Source organism: Toxotes jaculatrix, chromosome 12, assembly GCF_017976425.1.
Source record: "Toxotes jaculatrix isolate fToxJac2 chromosome 12, fToxJac2.pri, whole genome shotgun sequence".
Taxonomy (NCBI): domain Eukaryota; kingdom Metazoa; phylum Chordata; class Actinopteri; family Toxotidae; genus Toxotes; species Toxotes jaculatrix.
Window position 1 is genome coordinate 16,834,833 of NC_054405.1, and position 21,891 is coordinate 16,856,723.

The following is a 21,891-nucleotide window of genomic DNA, read 5'->3' on the forward strand; positions in this document are numbered from 1 at the left end:
CAATAAAAACACCACCTTTGTATAACTGTTCCCCATTCCGTACATACCAGTTCATTTACAAAGCAATCCCTGGTTTCTCATGCCACTCTTTTCAACCTTGATTCAAAGGACCAAAAAGAGACTTTGTTATTTACAGCAGTAGCATTGGTCATTAGGTGCAGGGGGAAGCTGAACACCAACCACACTGCTGAAATGCTTGCAATGGATTTTCTCTCCAGTGCAGTCAGGGTTCAGTGCCTGTTAAACTGTACTAAATATGCTAGAGGTTTCTAACTTCATGCAAGCTAAACTTTTGAGGTACTTACACTAGTGATTTAAAGGCATACTTTGGACTCTTCGCTGCCTGAGGCCTGACTTTTATCTTATTTTTGTTCTGTTATCTTGTTGTGCACCTTTCTTTTCAGAGCATCTATGGCCCTATTTACACTTGTCATTGCAAGTGTCCCCTGTCTGGATAAAATCTCTCTATATGATTTAATAAACCTAAATGTACTCTTGGCCTCAAATTTGCATCTGCATTGGCCAGTACATGAATCTGTTTGACTCAAGCTTGGTTTCATCATGCTACATATAAGTCAGTGTAGGTTCTTCTCCAATCTTAAGAATGGTACAGTGCATCTGTAAACAATAGCAGTTTAGCTATTCTAACAACTATAGCTGACAGGCATGCACTGACTACAAGCAGTACAACAGGCTTATCATCTTACAGTTAGTCATTTACACTTGAGAGCAGTAAAGCTTCCACATTTGTAAAACACATCTTGCTGAAATGCGTCTCAAACCATCTGAGGTGGCTAAGTAAATAGATAAGGTCTGTTATAAACCTGTCAAAATATCACTTTGCTCTTTAGCTCTCTGCTCTTTTAGCAAAGTTGTTCAGTCCTCTAATTTACGTTATATTTAAGCACAACTCCACAGTAATGTCACATACTCGTCACTGCACTTTTTTCCAAGGTTTTTGTAACCTCACTTAATTTTTGTATACTTTACAAAGCTTTACAGCAAGTTTCCCAAACTAACATCCCCAAATGCAAGAATACGAGCCTTAGAAAAATTACAAAACACACTGGATTAACTGTAATAAGATTTTACAGTTACTCTTTATCTGTACTTTGAATACAAAGCAAGCGACTGCAACTACATGTCACTGCTAATTTAACTATGATGCCAGAAAGGCTTCTGATTCAAACTTTGTGTATCTACATTTTGGCTTTCAACCCAGGCTGTGAAAAGTTTTGATATCATACTTGTTTTTCTCTCTCACACTTGTTTTGTCCTTCACCACCTCTCCACTGTGTAAAACAGACCTTGTCAGGGCTTCTACAGTTACTGAATCCATGTGTTTTGCATCTCCTTGCTATGATGTGCTTTGATTATTGAGGGTCAGATGGAGTTTGTTGATTCCTTCCCTTTGGGATTGTAAGGATGTTTAGATGGACAGATGGACTGATCGAAAAAAGCTTGGCCTTACAGAGTTAACAGTAACATTTCTGTGAACAGTTCACCACTTGTTTCTCTCTCCCTCTACCTCTCCCTCTCTTTTTTTAGATGCTTAAAAAGACAGTTCCAAAGCTAATTGCTCCAACTGTTAGATTAAACTTTCCATTTAATGAGACAAGCCAACAGGAAGTGCTCTGCTGGATGACAGCCAATTAGGGACATTTCTCAACATCCTTGTATGGGCTTGCTGTGTTTTTGCTTGAAGTTGTGGCCGACTTTTGTTTTTAATGTGACTGCTAATGTATACAGTAGTTGAAACAGGAATTATGTAGCAAAATGGAGTGGAAATGAGAGAGCATGGACGCTAAGTGAAATATACCCCACAGCTTCAAAAAAATCAGGTCACTTTTTGTATACCTCTCTTTTAGAAGGAGTGATATAAATCGTATGTTTTACCAGAGTACTGACACCAAATATATACAATTTTAGATTTTAGAAGAGCAGTCTGGCGTATGTTGTTCTTGTGAAAAACTGTGAATTGTAATGAAACCATAATTTGAATTGTCCAGAGACATATTTTACTTTCTGCTTAGCTTGTCATTGTTAAATAAATAAATAAATAAATAAAACTATGCGGATAAAGTTTTACTTTCTGAGCTACTACTGCTTGACTTTATACTCTACAGTGAGTCCTCACTTTTAATTAGTGGCATGAAGCTGTAACTCCAGATGCACATGCAGCTCTCTCCATCTCTTTTAGTGGCCCTTTGATTTACCTGACTCTAATACTAATTGGGTGATTTGATATTACTCCTATGCAGCACCTGTTTGCTCAGTAGCAAGCACACATACATTTTCATCAAATTTAAATTTTTCATGTAGTGAGTAATTGGAAAGGGTTGGAAAGATGCAAAAACCCTGTCCTACAACTTTTTCATGCTTAAAGCTACAAACTTTTTAAACTAAATGTTTTAAACCACTTTGAGCATCACCGCTCTTTTTATGCATTGGAATTTTCATGCAAAAATAAGAATCAACATCAAATTCATATTATTATTATTGTTTTACCTTATCCTCCTCACTAGCAGGTGCAATAAAACAGAGTGGCTTGCTGTAGGCATAAATTATTCCTCTTGTTACTGCATTTAGCCAACTTGTTAGCAAGCAGTTGCTTATGTTCACATTCAGCCCTTACTGCATAAAGAAACAGTAACATTTATTCATTGTGATTTTGGCCATTTGCTAAATCTAAAGTCCAATACTGATTCACCTTTTAGCTCTAATTTTGGTCTCTACCAACTTGTGAAGGACATATTTGGCTCTTGAGCGGCAAAATGCTCCACTACATTCACCAGCTAGTCGCTAACTGTGTCTGTTTGGTGCTGAGCAAAACTCCAGCAATTACGATGCAACTGCTTTGCAACGCCTTATCAACCAGGCAGTACCCTAGTTGGAAATGATAATATTTTTTTGTTACGGTAATCACTAACTATAGACTAAAAAAGCGCAAATACTGCTACTGTTATCACAGTAGGCTCATTAAGATGGCTAATCTGGACACTGAATTCTACCCAGACACACATGCAGTAAATAATAAACTTGAGTGACATCTTTGATTAGGAGATATGTGTGTGTCTGTGTGTGATGGGAGCACGCCATTTTTTTTGTTCTCAAAGCGAGTCCAATTTTCTGCTGTATATTATCAGTGAATTAATTGAGATAATTCCATGCTACATTATGAGCGTAGCAGCTACAGGGAGGCAGAGGCAGAGAGATAAAAAATGAGCTAGAAAAATGGATGAGCAAGGGGACATACTGTATGGGTGGTGGTGGTGGTGGGGGGGGGCGCAGTGAGAGTGACATGTAGACAGCAAGAAGGGGGTCTGAGGACAAGGGAGGTGAAAGCAGGTAGGAGAGGAGAAGAAGAAAATGAGGTAAGAAGAGAAATATGCAAAAAGAATACGGAGTAGCCTCAGGGTAATGAGTAAGAAGCAGGTTGGGACAGCTTTCTTCATTCAATATTGATCTGCTGTGCTTCAGAAATGCTGCTCAGAGCATCTCCTCTCTCTCTCTCTCTCACACACACACATACACACACACACACAAAGCACTCACTTTCTTCCCTACTCTCTGTCTCACGTGCATCCATCATAAGTGGCCCCATAGGTCTATTGTAAAAGGATATACTAAAGCATTGCACCAACACAAACTAATACTTATTGACAGTATTCTCCTTGACAGACAGACCAGCACATGCTGCTGCAAAATATCACTACTTGAAATGAATAAAAGATGACACATTGAATAAATCACTTTGAGAGACCGGTGGAAAATGTCAGTATTGTATTTTGCAGTGTATATTTGAGTTAACTATCCTTCTTAGAAGATTTTTTGACTACAAGACTCCTGCTGAGGTGTGAAGGAGATGTATTTAGCTGATTAGCTGGATAACATTCACTGTTGTTAACATGTAAGCCACTTCCACCAAGTTTCCACCTACATCTTGGCTAAAATCAAGTCAAATTTGAAGTACATTGAAGTCAATTCAGCAACAAGCCAGGAAATAATGCTAGGATGCCCAAATAGGATGAGAGGATAAAAGAGAAAAGACAATTGCCCCAGACTGATTTTATTGTATGTAGATGTTTGTTCAAATAATGTTAGAATGACCATCTTCCTTGTCATGTGAAAGACCTGTCAAACAAATACAGCTGAATATTATTAACCCTGAATTTGGTTAAGGCGCATTAATCAAATATTGCGTGTTACAAGAACAAATTAAGTGATTTAATTAGGAAATGCAAACTACAAGAGTTCAAAGCAATTTCACTGACTTCATGTTAGTTTCCCTTAGTCGGACCATACAGTGTTATTTCACCTGTCTCCATAAACATAACAAATGTTTCCCTGAAAGGCTACTATCATTATTTCATTAGAATAGGAGTCTTTCTCTTTGTCTACATGAGCCAGGGGATGATGAATGTTGTCTGGCAGCACAGTGAGACATCACTGATATATACAACACATGGACAGGTCTCCACAAGCAGTTGTCAGCTTTTATAAAACATGGTGCACTTTGGTCCAGCTCTGATTTCTTATTGCATGCTGCCAAGGTATGTGCTCCAGCCTCTAGACCAAACAAATTGCTTCACTTCTATTAGAAAGGAGTCCCACAAACTGTTCTAATTTGCCAAAGACTGGGGGAAGAGCCAAGCTTACTGACTGTGCAATAGCATAGATTGTATGTGTGTGTGTGTATGCATACTGCACGTGTGAGGGCATGTTTCAGTGGTGTGGCACATTATTTGGGGATAGAGTCTGACCCAACACACACTACTGCACTATCGCTGATGAAAGTACACAAAGTAAAATCATGATCTTTTTGATTCATGTTAGAGTGCTCATTACCTGGTCTCTCTGAACTTTCACCATCTCAGTGAAAAAAATCTAAGGATTCAAAATTGGACAGAAGCCTAGAATTCAATGTGGAACTTCCCTGTTGTACTGATCAATTGACTCTTCTACTGTAAATACATTTCTTCTGATAAATGGGCCTGGATACGTGTTTTAAAGTAGATTTACTACGACTAGGGACAGGACAACTGCCAGAAAAGTGTTTTAGTGTTGAAAACTGGCCTCAGTCTTTATTGGAGGAACAGTGATTCTGCCATTTACTGTATCTCTTATGCACTGATATATCAGTAAAGAGTGACTCAGGACAGGTACTGACATGATGTAGTTCTTTAACCTTTAGGGTCACATATAAGAACAGATTTATTAAAAATAGTATGTGACAAAGGCATGTCCTATGTTGTTTAGAGAGCAGAGAGAGGGTAATAAACAGTGAAATTGCACGTGTGTCACTTGTGACAAATGACAATTTTAAGTTGAGATTTAAATATCAAAATCCATCTCACAGAAAAACATTGTCCACAAGCAGCAGGCCAAAGATTCATCTGAAACTGTTTTCACATATTTTTTTTTCTTTCAGAAAGACTGGAACTGTTAACAACAAAATCTTTTTGCTTCGAAATACCAGTTTTGTGCATACACCCAGAAGAAAACCTTGCAGAAGAGCATGTTTACCTGACCTTCCTTGTCATACTGTGTTTTTAAGGTTTTCTCCAAGCTTTTTAACATTGTAGGTCATGCTTGGACTTGAGATGCAAGTAAACACAAATGACGTGAGGTCTTTTAAGCTACAGTCAGCCTTGAAACAAAGACAGTGGCACAGATCAGCTCCCACCACTGCACTAGACCAAAAATAAATATCACTCCTGTTGGTCATAGCTGCCTAACTGCTTTCACAATAAAAGCGTTTATGAGTGTGCATATGTGTGTGTTCCTCCCACGTCTCACTTGACTGGGTGATCAAATTAACCTTTCAGTGCTTGCCTCTCTCTTTTGTATAAACACCCAGAGGATAACAGTTGATTTATGTGGACGGAGTGAACGACTGGACACAAAATTTAAAAAGAGCTAGGTGATTGTGTTCTTTGCCTTCCCTGTACACGCAGCTCTGGCAGGTGGCACATTTATTCTGATGAAGGTGAGGGAGGACAGAGCTCTGAAATGTGTCCTCAGTGTTCTTAATAGCACTCCAGACACATTTAAAAGACAAACTAAGGAGCAAGTTGTCACCTGTAAATGGGCCAAATGAAACCAGCTTTCTTTAATGAATAATGATGAGCCCTAAGAGGAAGAGACACTTCCAAGAGGCATGCGTGATCTACTAAGGACAGGATAAACCAACCTAAAAATGAGTGAGATATATGTTTAAACCTACTTTTATGAGGAACACTGGTAGTTAAAAAGTGCATAGGGTCTAAAATTAAATATGATCTGTAAAGTTAATTTGATAAAAATCAAACCTATGTTAAGTCTCTTGACCAGTATTTCTCTCAAGTGGTAGGTGTCTCATTTCGGAACAAACCCTTTTCATGCTTCTAATGTAATGGGTAATTACTGTGTTTAATGTTTCTAATAGAAAGCCTTACCTGTGGCGAACCATCAGACCCCTGGTCCTTGGTCTTTCTAGCAAGCCTTTTCTTCTTCTTGTGAAGCGGTTTAGACTCCAGGATCATTTCCTCCAGCTCAAATGTAGGGTCACAGTTTAGTCTCCGTCTCTATAAAAACACACAGACAGGCAACTATTATAAAAAAGATTCACTAGATCAAATATTGAGTCACTTAATGCCTCAGAAAATTTAAGCACTTTCATTCATTGTGTTTCAACTGCTATTGTGTTGTGGTGGTGTGTACAGAACATTTGTCGACGTATGCTTCTCTATCAGTGTTGGAAACAATACTTGCAATATAAAAAGAAGAAGAGGAAAACTCCCACCGCTAATGTGTCTGACATTTGCATTACATAAATTAATATGCAGTCATTAAATTTGATCATATCCTATCATATCCTACGATAGGATATGATATGATTTTACATAAAAGATCAAGGCTCGAATGGCAGCAAGCCAATACAGACAAAGCAGAAAGTAGAGTTAGAAAACAAAACATAAGGGCTGAATTCTCCCTTCATGTTCAAACATTAATAGTGTGTAAGGGACTAAAGACAGAGGTGGAGCTTATAATTAGATAGAGAGACACTGTCAATTCCCCATCGATCCTCTGTGTTTTTCCTCTGCTGTGCCAGCCTGGCTGCTTGGGATACCCACTGTTCTGCAGACTTTTACTGGAGTTAGATAAAGACATGTAGTCATCTGTTTACTTGCAACAGTCATTATTCTGCATTTATTCAGTTCTGGCACTAAGCAGTGACAGGTATTGTCGTCTTGGTGCTTCACTAAAACAGTACAGGTTGGTTTTTGTGCTTCTTCATCACTGAGTTGGAGTGATTGACCAAAACAGCTGACAGCTGTAATTATGAAATTTGTCATGACTTCACCTGAATCAATCCATCAAATCTGTACACATAAAAGCTAGCAGACTGGCTATGTGGTTACAGCATTTTTAAAGGAGTTATAGATGTTGTTTGATTAAAGTACTCCAATGACACCTATTGTTAATTACAGTTTTTTTTTCTGTTGGCAGTTGTCTGAGACTGAATCAAAATGTTAGGCAAAATGTGAACACTGCAGGGTCTCATTCAGACCTTGTGTGGTCTTTTCTGCTGTACATTTGCCAGCTTTGAAACAGGGTACAGTAAAGCAGAGCAGCTTCTTCAAGAACCTGACACTACAGAGGAAGCACAGCATATCAGCTCACCAACCAAGCAGGTTGGAGGCAAGAAGTGTGATGATTTTATTACACGAGAGCACTATATCCACCCAACTAGTTATAATGATCCAGAGCCCATCTGCAGACCTTCAGACTTTCTCAGCCATTGTCTGTACCTAAGGCGCCTAAGGCACATGCATGTGTATTGCTTAGTCTCATTCTGCATTCTGTCCATTTTATCTGGTAATCTACACACTCAGTGGGAGATCCAGCTCAGCCCAGCAGGGGGCGGTGTCTACAGCTTGACAAGAAAAAATTGGATGAAGATTGGGTAGTTCTGGCTAGATCTTTTTTCCCTTACATCTTTGTCTCTTTAGGGGAATTACGACTATCAGGATTGGTATTGGGAAGCGGCATAAGGGAGGAGAGATTTCAGGGCTAGAGATGGTATTATTCTGAAATGTTTTAAAATCTCAAAATCCTGCTATTATACTCTGGCAAAGCTGTAAGGTAGTTTGGATTAAGGCATCCACAGATGGCTCATTCATCATATGGTATTTGCTCATTTTTGTTACTGATTGTCAGTTTGTTTTTAAAGCATTGGATGGTGCTGTATTTTTGTGCCAAATGTTTTAGGGAAACAGAGGGTTGATTGGAGAAAGCGTGGTGGATCTGATTAGCAATACAATATAGCAGGACAATGTCAGAAAAATATTCTATTCTGTTCTATTCAGATGTGAGCATTTTGTTGGGTAGCATACCAAAGCAGTGCTCAGTTTATTTCTGATACTCACGTTGGGAATAAAGCCTGGAGGAAGCTGTTTGCTGAGAACAGCGTCCCAGTTGACGTCTGACATGTAGTCCAGATCCTGTAGCTCTGCTAGACAGGAAATGCGCTTCTGGACATCTATGCACAGCAACTGAAGGAGACAACAGAATTAGAATAAAACAGTTGTCCATGGGGAGGCATGGCTGAAAAGTTAGAAGCAGAGTCCCACTAAGACACGAGCACATGTTTGCCCTTAAGGATGTGTCTGAGAATGAGGATACAGGGACTATGAGGTTGGAGGTGGAAGATGTTGAGGAAAGGACAGGAGAGGGTGGAGGGATAGGGAGATAAAGAGCGAAAGGGGGAGGGGACAGAAGGAGAGGAAAAGAAAATGACATATATATACAAAGAAAATGGTGATGAGAAATTGTGAGGGGAAATCAGCAGGTTATATGAACAACAATTATCCTGAGCATGGAATCCTGCTCTTACATTCTCTCTCTCTCACACACACACACACACTCCATTTCTCTCCCTCACACACACACACACACACACACACACACACACACACACACACACACACACACACACTTACAAATGCGACTGGAATGCCAATGAGGTACAAGGAGTCTGAGCACGAAGCAATGCAACAGTTTGACTGCAGTGGATTGCTGCCAAGACAAAACCCAAATGCTACAGCAACAGTGTATCTGCTGGCTTTGCAAGTGGTTTAATTGTGATGTAAGACGATGTCTGACAGTTAATTATGGATAGACTGTTGAGACTTAAGAATAGGCTAATTACACTAAATGGGGAAAAAATGCACATACAAATTGTTTTAACGAATAAATGATATGAGTAGTCTTAATTCTGATGTACAGTTTGCACAGTTTGTTAAGATCATGTTGACTTTGTACCTTTAGATTTATTTGCCTATGTACTGAGCAACAGTTACACTGAGTCACCTTTCTTCACCACCAAGACAATTCCCTGGTTTGAAAAATTATAATTCTAAAGGCACACTGCTCACTGCAAGATTTTCATGAACAAACAAACAGCTTGTATACAAAGTAGGGCTGCAACAACAAAACTAACCCCATAATTAAGATTCTTTACATGCACCGTGTTTGCCCAAATGAAGTGCTGATGTCAGTTATGGATAATTGTCTTCCCACAGGAAATAAAGAATTCAGACATGAGAGTAAAATCCAAACTTTTACAAAATTGGAAGTGGTCTATCAAAAAAAGCTAAACTTACAAACTTTAGATCCTTGCTTCTATTATCAATTATGTATAACAACAGAATCACTTGGCATTCAAACTTGCCAGTGTGTGTGTATGGTGTTTACTGATGTCATGTTACAGCCGAGTATTGTGGTGTTATGGTTCAATTTTGCCAACAGCCTCCACCGCTATGAGAAGTTGGCAGGTGCAGGCTTAAATAAATGACTACAGTACATTCTGGTGTGCTAGAACTGTTCAAGGTGACACTCTCACCCAACCACGTTTGAGAGAGGTTTGGCATACACTCAAAATTACAAGGCGGATAGTAGTTTCAGATCCTTAGTGCTAGTGAGTGTCACTGTTAGATAGAGTGAGCGTGAGCGTCACTGTACACTGAAGATGTCATGTTCACTTCTCAGGAGTGGCATATACGACAGTCAGCATCTGCCACCAAAAACACTGCTCTAAAATGGTAGTAGAGTAGTTGTGGAGTTGATTGCCTATACGTAGATTCACAAGTTTTTGTGAGGCCATACTTTCTAGGGATTGTGTAATGTCAGTAAACAAAGAACACGGTTTTATGAATGAAGAATTCAATAAAACCAAAATGTTTTTACAAATATGAAACTTCATCGAAGCTTAGTTGATGTGTTTTGCCACTCAGTGGTGATGTAGGACAGTGGCACCCAGCCGAGAGCTCCGGACCCCTCCAGTGCATCACAAGATTAATCTGAAGGGTCCCAAAAGGATTAATGGGATAGAAAGGAATAATGTTGTGCTACAGACATTGTTTTTTTTTTTTTTTTTTTTTAATCTTTGCTTTTTGTGAAATATGGATTAGTTGAACCCCTTCAGGTCTCTCAACAGTTATTCAAATGACACAATCTAAGACGTTTAGAGGGGAAATCACTCTCTGGTGGACATTTGCAACCTGTGACAATTTTCATTTGTTTTGAGTTTAAGGGGTCACCAGCCAAAAATATTTGGGAGCCACTGGTATAGAGCATAGTATTACATGAAAAAGTGACATACTGTAAATGCATACCCACTATACCTCTGCTCCTACAGTATATTCTGTGTTATGCACATGCTACTCATTTACCTTTCTGAGGAGAGACTTCATCTCCAAAGACCAGCCTGCTGGGTAGCTAGGATGGACCTTGTGGAAGGTCTGAAGGATCTCATTAGCTGGTGTGCTGGATCTCATCACATATGGTCTCTGGGGAGAACAGATAAAGGAGAGGAGGCAATATGTAACAAACAGCTTGTATTCAAAGTCATGCACTGCCTGCGGTTTCTTTGATAAAGTATGTGTCTTAAAGTTTGGCCCTCTCTACTCTCTCTCACTCCTTCTCTTCTCAGGCTCACCTTCTGTGAACCTATTTCCTGCGCTGATGGCGACAAATGACAGAGGAAACAGAAAATACGGGACAAATCTCAAAACACAACCGCCTCTCAGTGTGAGAGTGCTTTCTGCGGGTCAGAAAACAAAGAAAAGCCTGTTGAGAGTTCTTTACACCTGTCCTTGTACACCCTCTGGGCTTCATCAAGGACAGAGAGTCTCCTTTCATTTGAGCTGTAGAATGACAGTTGGATCAGGCTGTTTAGAGGTGGGCAGTCCTCTCCTTTACCTCTTTCTATCGGATTGTTTGTTTATAGAAGAGCAAAGGCATAGATGGGCACTGACAGTTTTAATGTTATTTCTGCTTTGTCAGTTTAGAGAAAAGAGAAACAGGAAAGAGAAATGGGAGCAGCACGCAACGTAGGTGGATGATAGCAATTGTATTCCAATTTTGCAGATGTTCCCCATACAGGGCACATATGAGGTGTCAGATAAACAGTGATATATTCTTTTGGACTCAGATGTTCAAAGTCAGATGGTGGATGAGGGTGAAATTGGCTCATGTATTACAATATATTTACATTCTTTTGTAAATTTACAATGTGGTCTCAGTGTTTCGTCCCTTGGGCTTGGAGCTGTTTTGTGTAATTTAGAAGAAACAGAAGCTGGAGGAGGAGAAACTCAGTGACAGTGATTGATTTGTAGTTGTGGAGGGATGCTGAGTTGCCTGGATCTGTACCTGCAACCAGTGGTGAGGACCAGCAGGAAAGCATGCTTAGTGAGAGAGGAGTTAAATGATCTGAAGGCAGAGTTGAACTGTGAAGGAAATTCAGCCCTGGACTGATCCACTGTGACCGGCCCCTGGAGGTGGGGTTAGAATGACAGGCATACAGAGAGGGGCCGGTAAAGAGATTGACAGGGCCCGTAAAAACTTTATGGATTTTTTGACGGTTCACCAAACCCACCGGCGCGGCGGCCCACTGGGATTTGTCCCAGTATGCCTGATGGCCAGGCCGACCTTGTCTGAAAGTGAAGCATGAATGAAGTAAGACGTGGTCAGAGGTTAAGAGAGAGATAAGATGAAGCAAAGGCTGAGAAGGGATTGAAAGGTGCCTGGAGCTGGATAATAGCGAGCTGGCTCTCCATTTCCAAAAGGCAAATAATTCTGCACATCCAACAGCCCAGTTTTTAACACCCTGAGAGTGATTTATGCTTTATAGATGGTTTTGAAATGTGGCAGTCAGAGAAAAATGTAGAAGAAAACCCTTAAGAGACAGAGAGATGATGTGAAAATGAATTGTCGGGGAGAGGGTGAAGGTGGTGTGAAGAAAGAGAGGTGGAAACAAGTCTGGGACAGGGATTATAGAGAAACTTCCAAAAAGTGGAGTATGAGAAAAGAGAAATGGGTAAAGGTCTACAGTATGTCACTCAAAGTAATTTCTGGGTGTGCTCAGCAACCCTCTCCCGAATGAGTGAAGGTTGAAGAATACTTAAAAATCACAGGACACAGGTGTGAGGGATGAGAAAAGACTTAAGGTATTTTGGGACAGGTAAGATGTCACTTTGAGATCAGAGGACAAAACATATTTTAGAAGGGGTTAAAGGAGGTGTTGAGGTAAAAAAAAAAAAAAAATTCAGAGATCATAATGGAAAAGTGATGAGATAAAATGGCTAACCCTTACCCTAACCCTTTTATGCAGAAGGATAGCACTTAAGTGTTAGGGAGTGATTTCAGCAACACTTCATGACAGCTCCAGATCAGTTTCAGGTGTTTTGAGTCCTTGTCAGCGAAGACAGAGGTTACTGTAGTTTGCGTAATCATCATCCTGAAATATGAGTGGAAATTCTGCAGCTGCAGTCTGACTTGAGAGCAAACAGCGAACAGACTGCTGTAAGCTCTAAGGCTTGGCCTGATAGAGTAAGGAGATTGAGTATAAACATAATGTCCCGTGTTTATTTCCATGACATCAGAATCAAACTCTTCCAGATGGGGCCAGTAAAGAATTAAATAAATAATATTTTAAAAATCAATTCCAATTATGTGTCTCTTGAAATAACTCAGATTCTTTTTTTTTTTCATTCGCCTGCAGTGATTCGTCTCGCACCATGACTAAACATTTAAACATCTTCCCCAGTGAGGCCAGCCTAAATGTAAAATTCAATTATAGCCTCACCCTCCTTTTGTTCTGTGGAGGCTGAGGACTTGCTGTATATCTGCTTTCCCACCGACAGGACTTTTCTAGCGCACTCTTGTAGGTGTCATATGTATTATTCACTGCAGTAAAGTGTGCCAGGCCACGCTGAAGTGAGTAGAGATGTGGACATGGTGACGGTACTCTGTGTGTGTGTGTGTGTGTGTCTACATTACCTGTCCTCTTAGTAGCTCATAGGCTGTGATGCCCAGCGACCACCAGTCCACAGAGAAGGAGTAGCCAGGGTGAGACCCCTCAAAGCTCTGAAAAAGCTCAGGAGCTGTTAGAAGAAATAATCAAAATTAAATAGAGGTATGGTGTGGGATCACACTTGTATCTTTCCTAGATTAGAGAATTTTTCTGGCATGTGTGTTGGTGTATTTTGATCCCTTTTTCTTGTTTTTATATTTTGATCGGGGACAGTTTTCTTTTGGGAATGCAATGTGCTTCTGTTGCATCACACAACATCTTGTGATAAATAATTGACTAAACACTTAGTTATGTTTTTTTTTCCCAGCTCCTGTGGAAGTTAATAATCTATTCTAGGGAAATGGTTGTTCAGCTGTAATCTGGTTCAAAATGGTCAAGATGAATTTCCATCACTCATCATAGAACGGGTTTCCTCTGCCTTCTTGCTGAGGAGGAGAAAGTGCTGTTTATCTACTGGAGCCCCAGAGAGAGAGAGGATGGGTTTATCTTTTTCCTAGAGTAGCTGTGAATTATCTGCTATACTGAGGTATTCGCCTGAATCTAGTCACATGTGGTTGCAAGATCATTCTCCATCTTAAACATAACACTTTATAAGGAAAAAAAGACACACACACAAACCCACCTTGAGAACATACACACACACTCATACACAAGCAACACAAGTGCTGTCTCTTCATTCATTTCCCCCTGAAATCGTTAGCTCGGCTGCTGAATCCACATCGGTCTAATCACTACTGTGCGTAAGAGTCATAAGGAGGACGACTGTAGCTGTACTGAAACAGATAAAAACTACTCTCAGGTTTTGCATCAAAATAAAATAACACTTCAAGATTACTTCATGTACTTTCTTAAAATCCCTTCATCAGTTATCACTCTTAATTGGTGTTAGAAAACATGAACATTCTGTCTGGAGTGTGTCTGTGTGTGTATGTATGTGATATATGGTATCTGTGATTTAAAGCTCATAGTTTCAAACTATTTTCTTGAGCGTCTGCTTGAACTCCTCAGTGTTAAAACCTCTTTATAATGAACTGGGCGGACATGTACTGTCTTACCCATGTATGGCTTGGTCCCAGCGATGGACGTTGCTTTTAGGTCTTCTTTTACAATGGCTGCAATGTTGAAGTCTGTTAGATGGACGTGCCCTGTAGAACATCAGAACTGAATTACATCAAAGTGACACAGCACGCTTTTGATACACATTTACAGTATCTTACTTGTGTGAACTCTGCACATCCTAATGGCACGGAGCTGTAAGACCGCAGAGCTCGGTTTACGGCATCAGCACAGACTGTGTTTTGTTTTCAAGTTTTAACTTTTTTCATTTGGAATTAAATTTAACCACAGCTTACAGATAGCAGGTGTTCTACTTTGTATGCTGCTTATGTGAGTGTTAGATATGCAAAAATGAGGATCAAATGAATTTTAATATGCTACACAACCCTCTAAAATAATCCTTTTTTTCTTTATGTACTCTTGTGATCATAATGCTCTTACACTGAAATTATTTAAAGGTATCAGTTGTAAATGAACTGAGGCTTTCTTGATAGAATTAAAGTTGTATGTTCTGAAATGGGGACAGAGGTGGAGGAGCAAACTCAGTGGTTTCCAAAGTCAAACCATTGACCTGTGTCTCACTGTGCTGCAAGATGGCCCAGAGTCTTTGCCATGCACACTGAGCACACACTAATGAGCTGAATCTATATGCGTGTGTGTGTACTTGCATGTGTGTAATGCTCTCTTTGTGAGGACCAGTTTGAGTTACAGACCTATAGAGTGAGGACATTTTGTCCTGTCCTCATTTTCTGACATATGTTCAAAGGGTTGTTTGAGGGTTAAGACTTGGCTTTAGGGTCCAGGTTATATTTAGGTTTAGCTTAGTTGTGATGGTTAAGGTTAGGGTAGGGTAGAAATTTGTGTGTGTGTGTGTGTTCGTGTGTGCGTGTCATAGTGAGTGAGAGAGCAAGACAGAGCAAGGGAGTTTTTGCCGCAGAGTGATTGTTTGGATGAATGGATGTCCCCAGTAACCCCACGAACACCTACAGTAAGACCACATACACAAAGGCTACATAGCTATACTGTACAGAAAATTGAAAAAAATTATATATATATTTATATAAAATATATAAAATCATGCACAAATGGATAACTGTATGTGAATATAAAGCAGGCAGAAGCTGGCCAGAGAGAGTTTATTTACACAAAGATACTGGGCCTTAAAGATAAGAGAACTGCCAGAACAAAGCTGTCCACGTTAAAAAAAAAAAATCCCCCTTTTCTTTTCCCTGTCCTTTTTTGCAGGTTTTAATTTTCTTTGTCCTCCACAAAACTCCTGTCTTTTTTCCTGCTACTTTATGCTTTTACTTCTTTATCCCTTAGTGCCCTTCACAGTTGGAAAAACACACAAACTGTAGCTTTCATTTTTTCATATTTAATGTTGCCTCATGTCTCTGTCTCATACTTACCTCTTTTTTTTTTCTTTTCTGTCTTCCTCTCTCATAGCTTTGTAGAAGACAGATCTAGGCCAGGAGTTTTACACAGTAGCCAGCAAGAAGAAATCAACCATTATCATAATGGCTGCTGGGCCAAATGTATCTTTTAGCCAAAAAAAGAGTCAAAATTCAACCAAAGAGATGAGCTCCAGTGATGGCAGTGGTGGTCCATCGCTTGGTGAGGTCAAACTGCTTTGGTTCAGTCTGGTGTATGAAGCTGTACAGCCTCACATGCTTTTAGACTCAGGGGTTTTCATTATTCATTGTTATGTTTTGGATATTAACTAAGTCATTTGGAGTGCAGTTTTTTCAGTGGTAGGGCAGATATGACAGCTGATCACAACTGTCAAAAAGGTAAGACTGGTCAAACACTGCATAGAGTTGATTCTTAGAGGGGTAATAGGTAAATTATTACATGGTTTTCAAATCCATGCATGGAAAAGTAGGTTGCTTTTGGGTAATAGATCTTTGTCACCACATTGCTGTCTGCGGAATACATTGAATGGGTATTATAAAGAAGTGGTTCCCACCTGGTGAGGTCTGCTGTGAATGAATCAAAAGTGGATGCTTGGGAGAAAAAAAAGGGGTATTTCTGAGTGCTTTTCAGTACTGTGTCCTACTGTAGAGAGACGAGCAGGAGTTTGCTTGTTGAAGAGATGGAGAGGAAGCTAATCAGCCTTTGTGACGTAATATGTTTAAATTACCAAACATAACAAGCCAATCTAGCTTGAAAATGACTTTGCCTCTCATTTTTCATTCATTGAATTGCATTGAATTTGACTGAATTAGCTGCTGTTGCAAAGCTTTCAGTGTAATTGTTTTTTTGTTTTTTTTTTTAAGCCTTAATTACGGTTCCTCGTTGCATTTTGTCCTTTGGATTTTAAGCTGCTATTGCACTTTTTGTGAGATGGCCATTTCACTCTGCTCACGTGTGTGCATTAAATGAAGAGAATACGCCAAATTTGAATTTAAAATAATACATGTAGTCCAGAACAATACTATTTCCTTGAATTCAAATAAAATCTCTTGCTCGAAAATCTGTTGTCGGTAAATGACATTAACCCTTGTTTGTCTGTAGTTAAACTGTTCCCTGCCACTGTGAATGTAGAAATGTGTGATGGCTGAACAATGGTGTGGCAGGTCTCCTGATGGCTTAGTTGTCTAATGTGTTGCTGTTTGCTAGGATTACCTCCACAACTGTTGTGGTTTGACCCTTAGATTATGTCACGCTGCTGCGCATCTCTTCTATTTTTTATTTCCGTTTGCTTACCACTACCTCACAACACCCTCACCACTGATGACAACTACATGACACATGCTGCACACATACAAATGAGTTTACTCATGGTGCCAATGCGTTTTCCTGGTAGATCACGTTGTAACGTAAATCCTGTATTTCTACCGTGTGATCTTTGTGAAAAAGATAAAATGATAGCCAAGTTTCCGGAGTTGAAAAAGTCTCCTCGTAATGTGGGTAAACCACTGTGCAGTGTTTTGCCATCTGATGGATATGTGACTCAAACTGCGTTTGCTGGATCCTTCTTAATTCTTTCACTGGTACCTGGAATATCATGCTCTTGCATTTTTAATTACACCTCCATTTTCAGTCTAAATGTCCCTTTAGGCACGGTACCAATGGCTACCAACTGTTAGTTGACAGTGGTGCTCTATAGTTAATTTAACACTTATTTTAACTGCATAACTTCACTTATTACATAAAAAATATTTGAGCCATGACAGAGCTTTATTTTTGATGATCATATAATTATAAATAAATATTTATTTATCATCTTGCAAATCTCTCATTGTTTAACTGACCTCAACAAAACCAAAACATGTAACGTAACAAAACTGGCTCCAGGTTGTAGTCACTCAGTACAGTTATGTAGCTGATGTAGTGTTCCTGCTTTGTTACACGAGCATCTGGGTGGTTTTACTTCAGTCTTCACAAATACTGGAGACAGATGATGTGTTAACATCTGTAAGTACCTAATCACTACTGTGGGTTTTGATTTAGATATCATGATGCCACAGTTAACAAGAGGCACTTGAGCTGCTGAATCATAATAATGAAATAATCACCTTAAAATTTAAGCATTCTCAATTATGCTAATGAAGTCATCAATTAAATGAATGAATGCATTACTTAGCTGATATTTCCATGGAAACATGCTTGTTATGTAAATCTTGAGTTTCTGTCATTTTAATAACTTTTGTGAATGTATTGTGTTTCAAGATTGCTTGTTGACACTGACACAGACAAACGGACGCCACCATGACAGAATAATGACTACAAGTACAGGTGTACTACAAGGCAGGACATAAAATTTAATATACTATCAATACCGTAGTAGCTTGCAGGTATCCAGAAAGCTAAAGAGTCTGAGTGCTTACGTATGTTTGTTTGGAAGAGGAGAGACCTGTGGTTTCCCCTCACGATATCCATTTACTGTACCGTCTGCTTTCATAGGTAGCATGTGTGCGTGCTCACAGTGGATAACCTAAACAGCAACCCTCCTGGAGGTTCTCTCAGGATCCCGAGGCTATGCCGTTTAACAAAGCCCCATCTCACATGCATGAGTAAATTGTTTTTCTGTATATGAAACAGCTCCCAGAGGAGCACAGGGCAATTCCATTTTGCAAAATTGACGTGGTGTGCAGAAGCAAACAGCCCGCTGGCCCCCGTCTAATACTTCATGTTGTTTTAGACTTAAGTGGAGAGGTAAACTACAGGTTTGCACAGCAAAAGGCTGAGTGTGGGTAGAACACATGAGGAGTAGAGAAGTGCTTACTGAGTTTGAAAGGACTTGCATGAATACAGAGAGAGAAAAACCACAGGTGAACGTGTGTTGTCCTGTGGAAATCAGGCCGAGGATGAAAAAGCCGCCGCTTTCCTTCTCCTCCCTCAATCTGTTTGTTCTGTTCTCCTTAACTATCTTCTTCCCATATCTCCCTCTACCTTTGTCTACACGGTTCTTTTTCCTTTGACAAATCTTCCTTTCCAGAAATGTTTGCTCATCACTTCCCTCCTTCTTGTCTTTTTCTTGTGGCTCTCCCTTTTTGTCTCGCTCTTTCTTCCGCTGTACCACAGCCCCCTCCCCCTCTTTGTCTGCTTCCAGTTTGTAGCGACAGCCGGGCTGCCATCCCACATATACCCTCAGCTCCCTTGAGCAGCTGCCCAGTGCCCTCTGAAATTCAGGACTTTTGTGTGTGTGTGTGTCTCTGTTTGTGTATGTGTGTACAGTAAATGGACACTTTTGGTCTCTGGCTGTTTTTCATGGTTATGACTAAACACCTTATTTCCCGTTGAGGGAAATCTCAGTGCTACAGCATAGTTCGTTAGTTAATTATTCATTGACTTTAAATGTCACAATATTCCATTTACAATGCAATTGTGTTAGCTCATAAGTAACATTACTACACAACATGATCACATTCTAACATTTTCAGAAATCCTATCACGCAACATCAGTGCTCAACTTCAGTAATGCTGATGGGGGTGTATGCCAGGTTCAAAAATCTTTTGGGAATCCCTCCTAGAAGAGTGGAGGATGTTTTAGCCCATGGCTTTGTCTTATCAGTGTAATGTGTCATGTACCATCATGCCTATCTGAGGATGTCTGTGGGTTTCTTTAGGATGAATCATAAGATGAAGTACTTTAATATTCCCTTTGATTAACATAATGATGAAGAAATTTACAGTCTCTCTTCATGTTGGCTTGATTTACAATTGTTCCCCTCCCTCTGACACACACACACACACACACACACACACACACGGCTCCTTCTGTCTAATTATATCTGTCCGTGTATGTGTATACCTATTTGAGTGAACCTGAAACAGGCACTAAAACCTATGATAAGACTTAATCAATCATTCAGAACAGGATTTTATTTTATTTTATTTTATCCCACACTTCAGACAAAAATGTAACAATGTTAGACCAACGCAGACTTACAATGTGGCCAGAAAATGAAAATGAGCTTGTGCTCTCCTTCTCTGTGCTGTTTGTTAAAATAAATTAATCTATGAGGTATTTTATGTCTTTATGCTGCAAGGCCTATTTAGGCAATGACTGTGAAACCTGCCTCTGAGCATTGCAACTCCTTTGATCTGTGTAGCAGTGATCCCAGAGGTTGGAGGTTTGGTAAAGTCCTTAGTCAGAAGCAGCTAAGTCGTGACGTTAGGACACTAAGTCAAGTTAGGTCACCAAGTTATGTGCCAAGTTATTATGTTAAAAAATTACAAAACCAAACAAAATCTTACTGTACAGTTTTTGGATTTTGAGTTCCAACCCTTTTATATGAATTACTTAAAAATATAATTAGAAAAGGGGTCTTACCATGCTCATCCAGCAGTATGTTGTCAGGTTTGATGTCTCTGGAAGGGAAAACACAAACAGTACAGTGGGATTAGTATGGCTTTTTGTATATATATGTGTTGTAAAATCATATTCACGTATTTGCATGCAAGTTCTTTATATAAAATCTACAGATCGGAAATCGGAACTCAGTTAGTTAAAGTAGGACATGTGGAAATGTGGAAAGCTTCAGAGGCAGATCATGAACACACTGAATGCATTACCAAACAACCTGCTTCATTGTTTAGGTACAGGAAATGTCCCTACGTTATTCATCATGCATCAATCTAATGTGAACTTTTGTTCGCATTAGACAAGTAAATAACATTTGTCTTTCAACTATAGTGACTTCATTAGACTACTGAGAGGAAATATTTAACACAGCATCATCATGTATGCAATCAGACCAGTGCTGTCAGGCTGAAATGATCCCTCTACCTGTGAACATTAGTCACCCCACTCTCATCACATCGTCACATGTACTGTCCCTGTCTACTTTAGAGTAGTAATCTACAAAATGCTTGACTTTGGTTTGTTGTAATAAGCCAACTTGGCTTTGATGTTCCTGCATTGCACTTCCCACAGTTCACCTGTAAATAAAACAGTGTGGGTGGTACTCTGCTGTCATATTTGCTTCTGATGACGTTCAAGTTTCTGTAGGTGGCACTCTCCTCTTTGTCTGCCCTATGAGGGAGGGCTGCATCTCTCATATTAATTACCTTGTTTCTTCTTCTACTCATTGTAAACAAACTGCTTTTTCTGCAAGTGAAGTCTTAAAACATTTCCTGTGTGCCACAGCAATACGTAAAATTGCGTGCACAGATCATCCAATGTGAAACCCATAGGTGACTAGACAGTGGGCTGACTCACTGTTGCATTGAATCATTTCGCTTCAGTGAGTGACAAAAAATGGACATGTAATACCTCAGATCGTCACTTTAAAATGGCATTGTATTGCACCAGTGTATACCAGGTGTGTGATGAAAACAAATGAATATCTAATACTTTTGAGGGGGAAGAAGGGACAGCAGGTTAAGGTGTGGGAGTAGCTGAGACACCTGAGAAGAGGAACAGGTGTAAGCTGAAGCTCTTCCCACAGATTCTGCTTGTTTGTCATCCTCTGTTGTGTTTACTGTTTTTCTTTTATTTTCCAGCATCTGTTTGTTTCTCTACTACTTTTTTTTTCTTTCTCTTTGATGCCACATAAATCCAAATGACATCCAGAGGCAAACAGTTACTCCACCTTGTGCTGGAAGCTTGAGTCTGTACTTGGCAGTAAAAAAAGAACTACTTGTATCCTTAAGACAAATGGGGTCGTAAGGCCACAAAAGTTTAAACTAGATAAAATTCAAGAGGAGAATCTATTACATGAAATAAAGCACACAAGCAAAATTATACTTTATTATTGGGTATAGTGAATAATAGATTCTCTTTGTGTTTTTCCTACAACAGTTTCTTTACAAACATTAACCAAATCAATGATGTTTTTAAGGGGTTTTAGCCAGGAAACTGAGCCATTAGTCAGCCCAGAATGTATTTTGATGCACTGTATTTCTTTATTTTTGCAACAGAGTGACATTTTCCATTCAGCTTCTCATGTCTTTTTTTTTTTTTTGATGACACACATTTGTCTTCAAATGCATTTTTCCAAATCACCAACCCTTCTCATGAAAGTAATGCA

The 21,891-nt window shown here is 39.5% G+C and overlaps 1 protein-coding gene across 2 annotated transcripts in view; it reads right to left on the minus strand.

The window, feature by feature from the left end:
• stk32a (serine/threonine kinase 32A) overlaps positions 1-21,891 on the minus strand; it is a 52,769-nt gene that overhangs the window by 3,057 nt on the left and 27,821 nt on the right. For both annotated transcript variants that reach the window (XM_041051740.1, XM_041051741.1), the window contains exons 4-9: positions 20,193-20,230; positions 14,413-14,502; positions 13,324-13,427; positions 10,716-10,832; positions 8,412-8,537; positions 6,438-6,566 (exon numbers count right to left, since the gene is read on the minus strand). In XM_041051740.1, the coding sequence (XP_040907674.1) occupies positions 6,438-6,566; positions 8,412-8,537; positions 10,716-10,832; positions 13,324-13,427; positions 14,413-14,502; positions 20,193-20,230 (604 nt within the window). The remainder of the gene's footprint in view (positions 1-6,437; positions 6,567-8,411; positions 8,538-10,715; positions 10,833-13,323; positions 13,428-14,412; positions 14,503-20,192; positions 20,231-21,891) is intronic.